At 62.7% G+C, this 12,907-nt stretch overlaps 1 protein-coding gene across 2 annotated transcripts in view; it reads left to right on the top strand.

Annotated features, from left to right (window-relative positions):
- The first annotated feature begins 677 nt into the window (after positions 1-677).
- Positions 678-12,907, top strand: part of ADORA1 (adenosine A1 receptor) — a 25,864-nt gene continuing 13,634 nt past the window's right edge. Inside the window, exons 1-2 of one of the 2 annotated variants that reach the window (XM_017835537.1) lie at positions 678-772; positions 1,294-1,678. In XM_017835537.1, the coding sequence (XP_017691026.1) occupies positions 1,338-1,678 (341 nt within the window). In that variant the 5' untranslated portion in view covers positions 678-772; positions 1,294-1,337. Of the gene's footprint in view, positions 773-974; positions 1,040-1,293; positions 1,679-12,907 lie in introns of those variants that run through there. The other variant, XM_017835538.1, reaches the window with a different exon arrangement.

The following is a 12,907-nucleotide window of genomic DNA, read 5'->3' as shown; positions in this document are numbered from 1 at the left end:
CCAGTTTGGGGTCACCGTCTCTCCACACACCCTGTCTGGACAGACCCTCCCCCCAGACACGGCCCCTGCACGGGGGGTGCTGCCTCCCCCTCCCAGCACGGGGTGCAGCCCCTCAGCACCCGGGGGTGCCCCAGGAGGGCGAAGGGGGCTTTAGGGCTCACCCCCCGCCCACCCCAGCAGTGACTGGGGGTGAGACGTTGCCAGCCCGAGCCCCGGTGAGCAGTTGGGGTCTGAGCTGGGGTCCCGAGCCCCGAGCGGCGCTGCCCCAGCCGGGGGGATGGGCCGGGTCCTCGCCGCCCCCACCCCGAGCTCAGGCTCTGCCCCCGCCCTCCCCTCCCCGCCCCGATCCTCCGCTCACACCCGGCCTCAAAAGCCGGGTTTAGTGCTAAAGCCGGGCCCGAGCCGTACCGGGAGCCTCGGGGCTGGGCCGGACTCCGCCGCTCCCCCCGGTCCCGCCGCCGCCTCTGCCCGCCCACCCCCGTCCCCCCTCCCCCGGTTCCTGCCGGTCCCGGCAAGCCCCGAATCGGGTCAGTCGCTCTTTAAACGCTGGCAGGCGGCACCATGTGATGCTCGGGCTCCGGCGGGGAGCGGGCAGCGCCTGCGGGAGCCGAGCGGTGCCGGGCACCGGGCACCGAGCGCAGCCCCGGCCCGGTCCCCGCAGCATCGCCCCGGCCGCCCCCCGGCATGAGCCGCGCCCCAGCCCGCGGGGGGACAGCGCTGCCTATTTTGGGGTGAGGACACCCCGAAACAAGCCCCGGGCTTGCAGGACAAGGTAAGAGGGGTCGGGGCGAGCGCGGGCGGGCCGGGGCTCGGGGCTCGGGCGACTGCAGGAGGCGGGAGGGGAACCAGCCGGGAGGGGCAGCGGAGGTTCCGCTGCGGATCCATCGGCTCTGGAGGGGTCCGGCAGACGGGCCCGGGGCGGCCCGAGGGGCGGGGCGGGGGGGCTCGGCTGCTCTCTCTGGGCTGGTCGGGAGGTCCCGCTCCTCCCGCAGCGCCGGGAGCGGTCGCGCTGCTGGACGGAGGTGGGTGCGGGACGGAGGTGGGTGCTGGACGGAGGTGGGTGCGGGACGGAGGTGGGTGCGGGACGGAGGTGGGTGCGGGACGGAGGTGGGTGCGGGATAGAGGTGGCTGCGGGATAGAGGTGACTGCGGGATGAGTCCCGGGGGGGTGTGGGAGCCCCAGGGGATGGCACAGACGGGAGAGGGTTTTTTCCCACCCCCCCGCCCAGGCTCCATCCCGCTCGCAGCGCTCTCGGCGATGCCAGTCCCTCACAGCCTCCCCGTGCGTCTGCAGGTGACCGAGAGACCCCGGAGGGAGCGGGGGGGCACCGGAGCATCATGGCACACCCCATCTCAGCCTTCCAGGCTGCCTACATCTCCATCGAAGTGCTCATCGCCCTGGTGTCCGTGCCGGGCAATATCCTGGTCATCTGGGCTGTGAAGATGAACCAGGCGCTGCGAGACGCCACTTTCTGCTTCATCGTGTCGCTGGCGGTGGCCGACGTGGCCGTGGGGGCTCTGGTCATCCCTCTGGCCATCATCATCAACATCGGCCCCCAGACGGAGTTTTACAGCTGCCTCATGGTGGCGTGTCCCGTCCTCATCCTCACCGAGAGCTCCATCCTGGCGCTCCTGGCCATCGCCGTGGATCGGTACCTGCGGGTGAAGATCCCTGTCAGGTAGGGAGACGCGCCGGGACCGGCCCCGCGGGGGTTAACAGGGAGCGGGAGTGCCTCAAACTCTTGGAGAAGCACTGGGAGAAAGGTCTTCCTCCCCTCCGCCGTCTCAGACGCGTCTGGCTGCGGCAGCGACCGGGGCAGGCTGGGCTGGGGGGGTCCTGCAGCCTCCAGCAGCTTCTCTTGGGGCTTCAGGGGGTGCTGGATGTGCAGGCAGAATCACAGTCCCTCCCAGGATCCCCGTGGCCAGGACAAAGTGTGTCCTCACGCTCGGGACAGCCCCAGCGTGGTGCTTGGGGAGTGGGAAGGGGACACGGATTTGGCTTCCAGCCCGGGTCCTCCCTTGCCACGGGAACCCCAGGAGCCCAGGGGGGACAACCTGCTGGCCCATGGACATGTGGGACACAGCTCTGGGGGTCTGAGGGACCAGGGGTGCCAGCCTGGCACGTTTCCTGGGGCAGCCTCACCCAGGAGAGACCCCACAAATGACTCCTTTCCGTTTTCCCCCTCTCATCACCTGCCTGTGCTGCCGTTCCCAGCCCAGAGCGAGGACCTTGGGGTGGGAACGAGGGGGACGCTCCGTGTCTGAGCTCTGCTGCTCCAGGAGGAGACATTGAAGCCTCTGTGCCCTGTCGGGGCTGTGCTGCAGCCCCTGGGGATGGGGGAGGCAGCCGGGGGCTGTCTCAGTGGGGCGGGGGGGTGTCCTAGTGGGGTTGGAAGGGGAGGTCACCCCCGGCCTGGGCGTTGCTCCAGCACAGCCCAGCTTAGCCCCTCCCGGAGCAGCTGCTCTCCCTGGTCCCCCTCGCTCTGCTCAAGGACATTCCTGGGCTGCAGGGACACCTCAGCACTGCTGGAAAACAGCCCAGCCCGGCCGAGCACATCCCTACTGCTGCCACCCCCCTCATCACAACAAACACCCCCAAAAGGCACCCAAACCCCTTGTGTGGGTGCTGCCCAGGGCCCAGGGGCTGTAGGATCCTTCCTGGGGCAGGAATGGCTTCTCCATCCGGGGAGACAGGGACACCTGCGTGGGGATCAAACGGCAGCTCCGGAGCGCTCGGTGTTCCCAGATCCATGGGATCAGGCCAGGGATGTGCTGCTTTGGGGTTTTCCTGCCCCCACAGCCAGTGGAGCTGCTTGGGGAAGGAGCGTAAGACGAGGGGGTGGAGATGGGGGGGCACAGGATAAATCCAAAATTCCTGCCCACCCCCTCCCTGCCACACAGGATCTCACAGACTGTTCCCAACTTCCTCCCTGGCTGTGATTTTCCCAACCTGACAAATCCCTGTCTCCCAGCCCATCAGTGTCACCAAAGTGATTCCCACCCTGTCACTGCTCCTGGGGCTTTTCTGGGGTTCTCTCATTCCCCGTGTGGGGTGTGGGAGTTCTGCAGACTTCCAGCAGCACTGCCTGGCATTTTCCTCCCAGTCCCAGCCCATTTTCTTCCTTTGCTGCTTCCTGGGCCTTTTCTGGGGAGATTCCTGTCCTGATCCCAGGAGCAATATTAACTCAGAGCCTCCCATGCTGGGTGCAGTTTAAGTGGGTTTTTCTCCCGCAATATCCCCCTGGAATTTTATCATCCCATTACGTGCCTGAGCACTTGGCAGCAGGAGATTTTCCTCTGTCTTTTCATAGCCTACTTTAATATTGAAAAAGCTTTGGAGTCTCATCAACTTAATGGTTGCACTCGAGTATCTTGGAGGTCTTTCCCAACTTCAGTGATTCTGTGACTGGATGAATTCCCAGAGGTCGGAAATGCAGGGATTTTAGGGGATGTTGTTCCCTGTACACAGCAAATAAGAGAGGAAACACCATAAAGAACATTCCCTGAGTCTGAAATGTCCCAAGTTCCTCCTGCCCTGTTGCAGGGTGCTACAAGATGAGACTGGATGAGGGGGGATTCTTGGCCTCAGGCTCATCCCTGGGGCAGCCTGGATGTGGAGCAGGGACAGTGAACACTCTGTGGTGACAGTTTGCACTCTGCAGTGACAGGGTACACTCTGGGGCCTGTTCCCATGCCAGGGAAATTCCTCAGATAAGCCTGGCACGAGGTGGATGTTTGCCAGCATGATCATGGCTGAGGGGTCCTGTGGGATGTGATTCCGGGGGATCCCTCAGGTTTCCAGACCCATTCTCTGCTCACAGAGAGAGGGAAATGAGTCTCACAGAATCCCGGGATGGTTTGGGTGGGAAGGGATCTTAAAGCTCATCCAGTTCCATGGGCAGGGACTCCTTCTCCTATCCCAGGTTTCTCCAAGTTTATCCAACCCGGCCTTGGGCAGTTGGGATGGGGCAGCCACAGCTTCTCTGGGAATTCCATCCCAGGCCCTCCCCACCCTCCCAGGGAATAATTCCTTCCCAATATCCCATCCATCCCTGCCTTCTGGCAGCAGGAAGCCATTTCCAACAGGGAATTTCACAGAGGCAGCTGACAGGGCCTGGGAGCAGCAGGAGAGAGGCTCCAGGAATCCCTGCTCCATCCCTGCTCTGTCCTCGAGCTGAGCACCTCCCAAATGCCATCCCCACTCCAGGGTCCCCCATGAGTCCCCACGGGCATTTTGGGTGTCCTGAGGGGCTGTGTGAGGGTCTCCACATCCCCATCCCATACCCAGCTGGGAGAGAAGCCAACAGGCCCCTTGGCTGGGGAGGAGAAGCAAAGTCACCCCAGGGCTTTTCCAGGCTCTCCGTTCGATCAGACTGGAAGCGTGGCTCAGCAGGGATGGGGGAATGTGGGGCATCCAAGCCTGGCTCCAGCTCCAGGCTCCCCAGGGACATCCCAGCCCTTGGGGGACAACCTGCGGGTCTGATCCTGCTTGCAGCAACCCCCCGGACACCCCCAGTGCCGGAGCTGAGCCCTGGGGGGACACCGGGAGCTCTGTGGCCCCAGGGTGGGGGTGCCCTGGCAGCAAACGGTGCCCTGAGCCCTCGGGGTGTCCCGGGATGGCAGTGGGAGATGCTGAGCCCTGGTTGTGTCCCGGGATGGCAGTGGGAGATGCCAAAGCAGCATCCTGTGCTCTGCCTTGGGATCCTCCGTGGGCACAGAAGCCCAGAGGAGCATTGGTCGCTTGTGCAAGGTGGAGGCAGATTTGCTCAGATGTAGACAAAAATCCCGTTTGGGTTTTTTTTTTTTCCTTTTTTGCTCGGCTCCAAGGTGGCACCTCCTTCCTCCTGCTCCTCCTGCCCCAGCCAGCACACCCCCGGCAAGGTCGGGGGACCAGGATATCCCGACAGACCCAAATCCCTCTGCCCCAGCCTCTGGATATCGCCCCTCCCGGGTTCTGGATAACGCTGCCTCCCCCCAGGGGGGCTTTCCTTGGCTATGGGGGGATGCAGGAGCCCTGTTTGGGCTGAGCAGGCTGAGCAGAGGGGACCCCGCTCCCCACCCCGCAGGAACTGCCCTGAACAGCTGGAAACCACCCAAAATAACTCTGCTGCCTCCGCGCCGGTGGAAGAGCTCCCACCTCCCCTCTCACATCCTTCCTCCGCGCCGGCGACAGGGCAGGACCCCCGTCCTGTCCCCCCCGGCCCAGCCGGGCCCAGCGGGGTCCCCGCAGCCCAAACTTCCCTCTCGCTGTCGCGTCTGGGGGAGATGAAATGAGTTCAAAGGGAGGGGAAGGAGCCGGCGGGGGGCGGGGGTCCGGCAGGAACCGGCCTCTCGGCAGCCCCTGCAGGCAGGAACTGCCCCCTGAGCATCCCCTGCGGGCAGGAACGGTCAGGATGCTGGAGGAGACGGTGCCGGGGGGATGTCGGGGGGGGATGTTGAGCTCCTTTGTCCCCACCCTGTGCTGCCCTGGGGGGTCCATCTGTGCTCCGAGGTGTGTTTTGGGCCAGGGCAGAGGGAGTTGGTGTCCTTGGGATGCCCCAAAGAGCCCCTTGGTGGGGGTGCTGGATGTGGGGGATGCTGGATGTGGAGGTGCACCCCCCAGGCCTGTCTCGGGGTGTCCTTTGGGTTCCTCGCCTCAAACCCTTTGAAACGTGTGCCAGGAGGAGAAAACCTGCAGGAATTTGCTGTTTTGCCTCGTTTATGGGGTCTCTTACCCTGTAGCACCCCCCACCCTCTGTGCCCAAGCCCCAACATTGGGGTGCCCCCCCAGCCCTTCCCTTCCCTCCCTGTGACATCCCAGGGATCTTCCCACCAGGCTGAGCTGCGTTTCCTGTTGCTGAGGGGTTGGAATCCTCGCCTGAGGCTGCAGAGCCACGGAAATCAGACCAGAACGGGTTGGGAATCCCTGGGAAACAGGGGGGCAGGAGACTGGGAGCAGCAGAGGGGGGGCCCAGGGCAAGGCAGGCTGGCATTCCCAGCACTGGCATTCCCAGGGAGTGCCCTGTCCCGAGTGCTGGGAGGTGACAGAGCTCAGGGCAGGCAGGAGCCCCCCTGGCCCTGGATGTGGCAGTGGAAGGGGGAAGCTCTTCCCCACTGGACTCCTTGTTTCCAGGCTCCTGCCGGGTTTGCAGATGCTCTTTCCCCTTCTCCCCAGCCCTGCCAAGGGCCTCGGGCATGGGGCCAGCTGGGGCTGGGTCACAGCAGGCCTGGGAAGGCTCTTCCCCCTCAGCCTGGGGCTGTGGAGCAGGACACTGAGCTATGGCTGCCCCATCCCTGAGTGTCCCAAGCCAGGCTGGACGGGGCTTGGAGCAACCTGGGATAGTGGGAGGTGTCCCTGCCCATGGCAGGGGGTGGGATGAGATGAGTTTGAAGGTCCCTTCCCACCCAAACCATCCTGGAATTCCATGATTCCTCCAGCAGGGATTCCTCCAGCAGAGTCCATGGAGGGTCTCGGCAGGCACCCCCCAGCCACAGGAGGGGATGAGGAGGACATTGGGGTGAGACCCTGTTTTGGCCCAATTCCCAGGCACTGGGAAGATCCTTTAGGATCTTCCCATCTTCCCACTTACCCATTAAAGCACCAGGAAACCTCCCTGGGCACTTGGGCTCTGAAGGACATTTTCATTGGGGTTTTTTCCCCCTGGTTTTCAGGATGAAGCACTGACCCTTGGTGATGAATCCCCAGTAAATGTGAAGGCATGTTCCCAGCAAGGGCAGGGAACACATCTGCACCTCTGCAGACAGGGGAGCTGGGACATGGAGCAGCCCCAGGGCTGGCCCAGGGTGACCCCAGGAGAGGGAGATGGGGACGGTCCCACCAGGCTGGGCTGGGGTGGCCCCAGTGACTGTGGGAGCTGCTCCCCGGGGACAATCCCCGTGGAAGTGGGAATATCAAACCACCAAAGCAATTGTTCAGGCCCTCACGGGGGTTTCAACCCGGAGCAAGGGGATGAGACCCAGCGAAGGACACGCAGGGGGTAGGTGTCACATGTCCCCACGTGTCCCCACGGGGTTGTAGGTATCTCCTGCCACCCTGGCAGAGGATCAGTGAGAGCAGTGCTGAGAGATTCTGCCCAGCCAGGCCAGGGAACAAACCAAACCAGGCTCTTCCAAGGCCTATTTTAGAATCTGGAGGCATTTCCAGCCTGTCCAGGTGACTCAGAGCCGGGGGAGCTGCGGGCGGCTCTCACGCCCGGGAGCTCATCTGTTCTCCTCCAGCCTCCATCAGTCAATGCAAAGATGCCACCTGTCCTTGCAGGTCCTTCCCCTGTGCAAGCACACTGCATTTCCAGGGAAAACACTCCCATTTTTCTCATCCTGTGGTAATTTGGGGGACTGGCAGGTCTCTGCAGCCTCTTTCATTCCTTCCCTCCCTGCCTTCCTCCAGGTGTATTTTTAGCCGGGCAGAGCGATCTGTGCAGACCTTCATCGCAGGGAACGGGCAGATCCAAACCCAGGCTGGGGATTACAAGGCAGGAATCGCAGTCCAGGGAGGTTTCTGGAGACTCCAGGCTGTTTCCCAGCCGCAGTTCCCAGCGCAGTTCCCAGCTCAGCGTGTGGGTGCTGCGGCAGAGCCGGCGCTTCCCACCCAGCCCCGCTCCCACCAGAGCCGGGTGCACGGACAGGATGTGCTGCTCCAGCACCGGGAATTAAACCCCAGCATCCCCAAAACACTCCGAGCCTCGGGAGGGATTTGCCAGCACATTATATCGATCTGAGATCCCGGTAAATACCAGCTAAATACCCAGGTGAGCTGGTTTGCAGCCCGGCTCTCTGATCCACGGGGTAATTTGCAGCTAAGAGCCAGCTAAGTCAGGGATCAAAGCCGCGAGGGCTCTTCCCTGGGCGAGGGAATGTCTGGATTAGGCTCGGCGGGAGCACTCGCAGCTGCTGCAGCGGCGCCACAGACGCAAAATCAGGTCACTCCAAACAGCTCCAGACGCCGCAGGGGAGAGACCTGGGCTGTCAGCAGCATTCCCAGCTCCTGGGATGTCGTGGAAAACACTGGGATTTGGGGGTGTCACCTTGGGGTGCAGCAAGGGAATGGGGGGGGGGGGGACGCTCCGACCCTCGGGAGGGAAGGGAAGAGCCACGAATCCCGCGCGGGGACGCTCTGGACTCGCCGGGGTTTGGAGTTATTCCCGAATTTTCAGGATTAAAAGGGCAAGGGGAGGTGAATGGCCCAGGGAGAACCCGGATGAGCTCCCTGAGCGGCGCTATCCCATCTCATCCCAGCCCTTGTGGATCTCAGCAGGGCAAGACGTGGCTCCCGTGCCGGGTAATCTGCCCTGACCCCGTTCCTGCGAGGCCACATCTGTCCCCCGGCACAGCTCGGCATCTGCCGGGGCTGCACTGCGGGGCCGGGGATGAAAACCAGCTCCTTCCTGCTGCCCTTCCCCTGCTGCACCCCAAAGTCCTGCTCTGGGAGTGTTTTCTTCAGGATTTTTCCCCGTTTCTCCCGGTTTTCCGGGTAAAATGTCACCCCTTGGAGATGGGTCCCCGGCGAATTTGAGGGCACGTTCCCAGCAGGGGCAGGGGCACATCCTGGGACAGGGACACTGAGGCACAGAGCAGCCCCAGGGCTGGCTCAGGGTGACCCCGCTGGGCAGGGACAGAGCTCGGGGCACAGGGAAAGGGGGGAAGCTGAGATGTGCTGTGAAAACCTGGGAAAAGCTGGGCAGTGACCGGCTGGACTCGGGTCGGGACTGTGCCAGGGGCAGCCCAGCTCCCATGATCCCCCTGATCCCAGCCAGGAGGCTCCCAGCAGGAAGAACTCGGTGGAACTGAATTATTTCTCTTTACACCCTTCCCAGAGTGGTTTTGTGTTGGAATAAGCTTAAAGTGTGTCCTGAAAGTGCCAGGAGGTGCAGTGGTGGGATGAGGAGTGATGGGTTCAAACTGAAGGAGGGGACACTTAGGATAAATAGTGGGAAAGAATTCCTCCCTGGGAGGGTGGGGAATGGTTGGGATGGAATTCCCAGGGAAGCTGTGGCTGCCCCATCCCTGGAAGTGTCCAAGGCTGGGTTGGAGTCGCGTGGGATGGTGGGAGGTGTCCCTGCCCGTGGAAAGGTGGGGCTGGGTGGGATTTAAGGTCCCTCCAACCCAAACCATTCCAGGATTATGGGATTCTGTGGCTGCCCATGAGCTCGTCCTGCAGGGAGCAGCCCCCAGACCAGGTGGGGATGGTGGATGGAGCCCAGCAAGGCTCCACAGCCACCAAAGCCCAGGGGTGGTGGCACCTCCAGCCCAAGAGGACATGTCACTGAGCCCCAAACCCACCTGGGGACACCCAGCCAGGCCGTCACCCTTCCAGCTGAGCACTGGGGAGATGGTTTCCCCTTTCCTGGGGTGACTGGGCTGTTCCCCGGGGTGCTGGGTCAGTAAGGGGATGGTGGTACAACTCAGGGTTTGTGGAGAGGATGATGGTGCAGCTCTGGGTTGTTGGAGGGGGTGATGGTGCAGCTCTCAGTGGGTGTCCAGGGCTCTCCAAGGGCTCCGTGCAGCTCCTGCTCCCAGGCCAAGGGAAACACCCGACACAGGGAGGCTCTGCCAGAGCAGAAGCTGCTGACTCAGCGGTCCTGGTGCCCGGCCCAGCCCGGCCCCACGGGCAGGGTGTGGGCTGAGTCAGGACCAGCTCACCGTGTCTGTGCCCCAGCACGGGTCTGCAGCGGCCTCGGGGCTCGGGAGCCCTTTGATGGGGGGCTTTCCCCACCTCCGAGATGTGACTCCATCAGGGGGAGGTGTCACCGTCACCCGGGCTGGGCAGGGACGGCCCCACCTCTGCTCCAGAGCAGGGCATGGAGCCAGAGCAGGGCAGGGAGCAGGAATAAGAGACTCAGGGGGTCCTGGCTGGGGTTGCAGAGGGGCTCAGTCACTGCTTTGGAGGTGCAGAGGGGATTAGACACCTCCCTGGGGGTCTGGGCTGGGGTTTAAGGGAGGCTCAGACACCTCTCTGGGGGTGCAGAGGGGCTCAGACGGTTCTCTGGGGGTGCAGAGGGGCTCAGACACTGCTTTGGAGGCTCAGACACCTCCCTGGGGGTTCAGGGAGGCTCAGACACTGCTCTGGGGGTGCAGAGGGGCTCAGGTACCTCTCTGGACATGGAGCCCTCCCCAGTGACCAGCTCTGGAGCCTCGGGCCGGTGTCCCTGTCCCTGCCCAGCCCATGGTGTCTGTCTGGCTCTGGTGGAACATTTGCCACGTGGCCACCAACCCCTGGGCCACCCTCAGGTCCTGTTGCCCCCCAGGGTCCATCACAGGGGGGGTTGGAGCCCGTTCATGGAGTCACAAGAAGTTTAAGTGTGTCTCCAAATTGTCCCCTTGGCTCCGCCGACCACAAAGTGGGGGTTGGCCCTGAACTCGGGTGGGAGGCAGCAGGGACTGAGCTCAGACTCTGCCCTGGAGGGACCCCCAGTTTGCAGCCAGTGAGGCCAGACCCCCCCAGGTTTCCTGAGTGGGACATCCCAGAGCAGCTGGTCCCCAACAGGAGGGACTGTTGGCCATGTGGACATGCCCTGGGGGGACACAGCAGCCCCTGGCTGGGTGACCTGCAGGTCCCTGGGCCTCCAGGGCAAAAGGATCAGGGATCTGCATCCCAATGGAATCAGTCTAACAGCAGGGAGGGATGGCTCATCCCAGGGGCACGGGCAGGTCTGTGCTCTGGGGGAGCAGGGGAGGATAGAAAGGTCATGGCAGCACAGAGAAGGGGGGGAAAAAAGGAGGAAAACGTGTGGGAGGCACCAGGGTGAACCAAGCTGGGAGCTGAGTTTGTGTGTGACACACACCAGAGTCACTGCAGAGTGGGAGGAACTGACGGGCTGGAAGGAAAACGCTGTCTGGGAGATGGACAGGGAAAAGCCCTGCAGGTCCTGCCCATGGGGCTGTGAGGGGAGTCCAGACATAGAGCAGGGGAGTTGTGGTCCCTGCAAGCAGCAGGACATGGAGTGTGGAGACCACGGGGGCAAGAGACTCCCGTGGGAGGGACAGGGACAGGGACAGCTTGGGAGACTCGTCCCCTTGGGGACAACAGCATCATCTCAGAGCCTGGGGCAGTGCCAGCCAGCACAGCTGAGCTGGGATGAACAGCACTGGTTTATCCTGGGCATGAATTCCTGACTTTTCCCAGCGATCTTGCCAAAGCAGCAGGGAGGGACTCGGGAGAGCCCAGGAGAGCCTGGCTGGGAGGGGGAACCCCAGGGAGCCAGTCCTGCCAGGACACACCTCATCCAGGGTGACCTGAGCTTTCCGGGCCATGGAATGGGAAGGCGGATGTGCCAGAGGCTGGCAGGGTCCTGGCAGGTCCTGGCAGGGAGAGGCTGGCAGGGTCCTGGCAGGGAGAGGCTGGCAGGGTCCTGGCAGGGAGAGGCTGGTAGGGTCCTGGCAGGGAGAGGCCGCTCTGGCAGCTGCCAGCGAGGCTCTGGTGTGGGAGGCCCAGAGGCAAGAAAGAGCCATTGATGCTCTCCAGGGTGGCCACAAAACGTCCCCACAGCCAGAGGGGTGTCCTGGGAATAGCAATGAGCTGGGCACCCCTGGCAGTGCCAGCCCAGCCCGGGATCCCCCCAGAGCCGCCACTCCCACCCGGACGAGCAGGACTGGGGGTGAGGAGACATCCCTGGTGGTGCCACCAGCAAGGCAGGATGAAAGGACCCCAAAGGAGTGAGATCCTCCTTCCCAGAGAGTCCTGTGGGCCGAGGGCCAGCTGGGGGAGAGGGCAAACAGGGGGAGGAAGGGCCGTGGTTGGTGATGTCAGGCAGAGCAGGATCAGAATCGGTCCTGGAACAGTCCTGGAAAGCTTTGCAGTGTCTGGGTTTGCCCCTCACTGCACTGTGGGACCTCCACCTGCACACCCTCGCCCCATCTCTCACTGCCTTTCCCATCCTTTCCCCCATCCCTTCCCTTCCCCCCTGGCACTGAGCAGGGAACCACAGGGAGCAGGTCTGGGGTGGTTTGGGTGGGTTTCTGTTGAGAACCAAAGTCTCCCTGATCACAAAAGGAGCTGGAGGGAGATGAGGGGCTCCTTCCCCAGCCCCTTTCCCTGGTCCTCCTCTCTGTCCTCCCTCTGTGCTGCCCCGAGGCCACCGTGGTGCCCTTGGGCACTGAGCCTTGGGTACCAGCAGGAGCACAGGGACAGAGCCAGGGAGGTGACACCACCTGCGCCACCCCCTGCCTAGGTGACAATGACACCTTTGCACCACCCAGGGCACAGAAAGCTGGACATCCCCACCATGGCAGTTATCACAGTTATCAAAGATGAGGGAAAGGCTGAGGGGTTTAACACTTTCTTTATCTCAGTTTTCCATAGTAGGACAGTATGTCCTGAGCACAGATGGCTTCTGGGGCTGGTACACAGGGATAAGAAGCTGAACAGCCCCCCTGTAATCCAGGAGGGAACAGTCAGTGCCCTGGTGAGCCACTTGGGTCCCCACAAGTCTATGGGAGCAGACAGGATCCACCCTGGGGTGATGAGGAGCTGTCAGAAGAGCTCGCCAAGCCTCTCTCCATCATCTACCAACAGTCCTGGCTCACTGGGGAGGTCCCAGATGGTTGGAAGTTGGTGAATGTCACACTGATCCACAAAAAGGGCTGCAAGGAGGACCCGGGAAACTCCAGGCCTGTCAGCCTGACCTAAGTGCCTGGCAAGGTTACGGAGCAGATCATCCTCAGTGCAGTCCCACAGCACCTACAGGATGGACAAGGGATCAGACCCAGCCAGCACAGGTTTAGGAAGGGCAGGTCCTGTCTGACCAACCTGATCTCCTTTTATGACCAGGTGACCTGTCTGGTGGGTGAGGGGAAGGTGTGTCTGTCTGGATTCAGCACAGCCTGGGACACCATCTCCCATGGCACACTCCTGGAAAAGCTGCAGCCAGGCTTGGGCAGGGGCACTGTGCTGGGTTAGGAACTGGCTGAGG

This window comes from Lepidothrix coronata, unplaced genomic scaffold (genome assembly GCF_001604755.1).
Source record: "Lepidothrix coronata isolate B3197 unplaced genomic scaffold, Lepidothrix_coronata-1.0 Scaffold259, whole genome shotgun sequence".
NCBI lineage: Eukaryota > Metazoa > Chordata > Aves > Passeriformes > Pipridae > Lepidothrix > Lepidothrix coronata.
The sequence above is the reverse complement of the archived record's forward strand: the minus strand, read 5'-3'. Positions and strand labels throughout refer to the sequence as shown.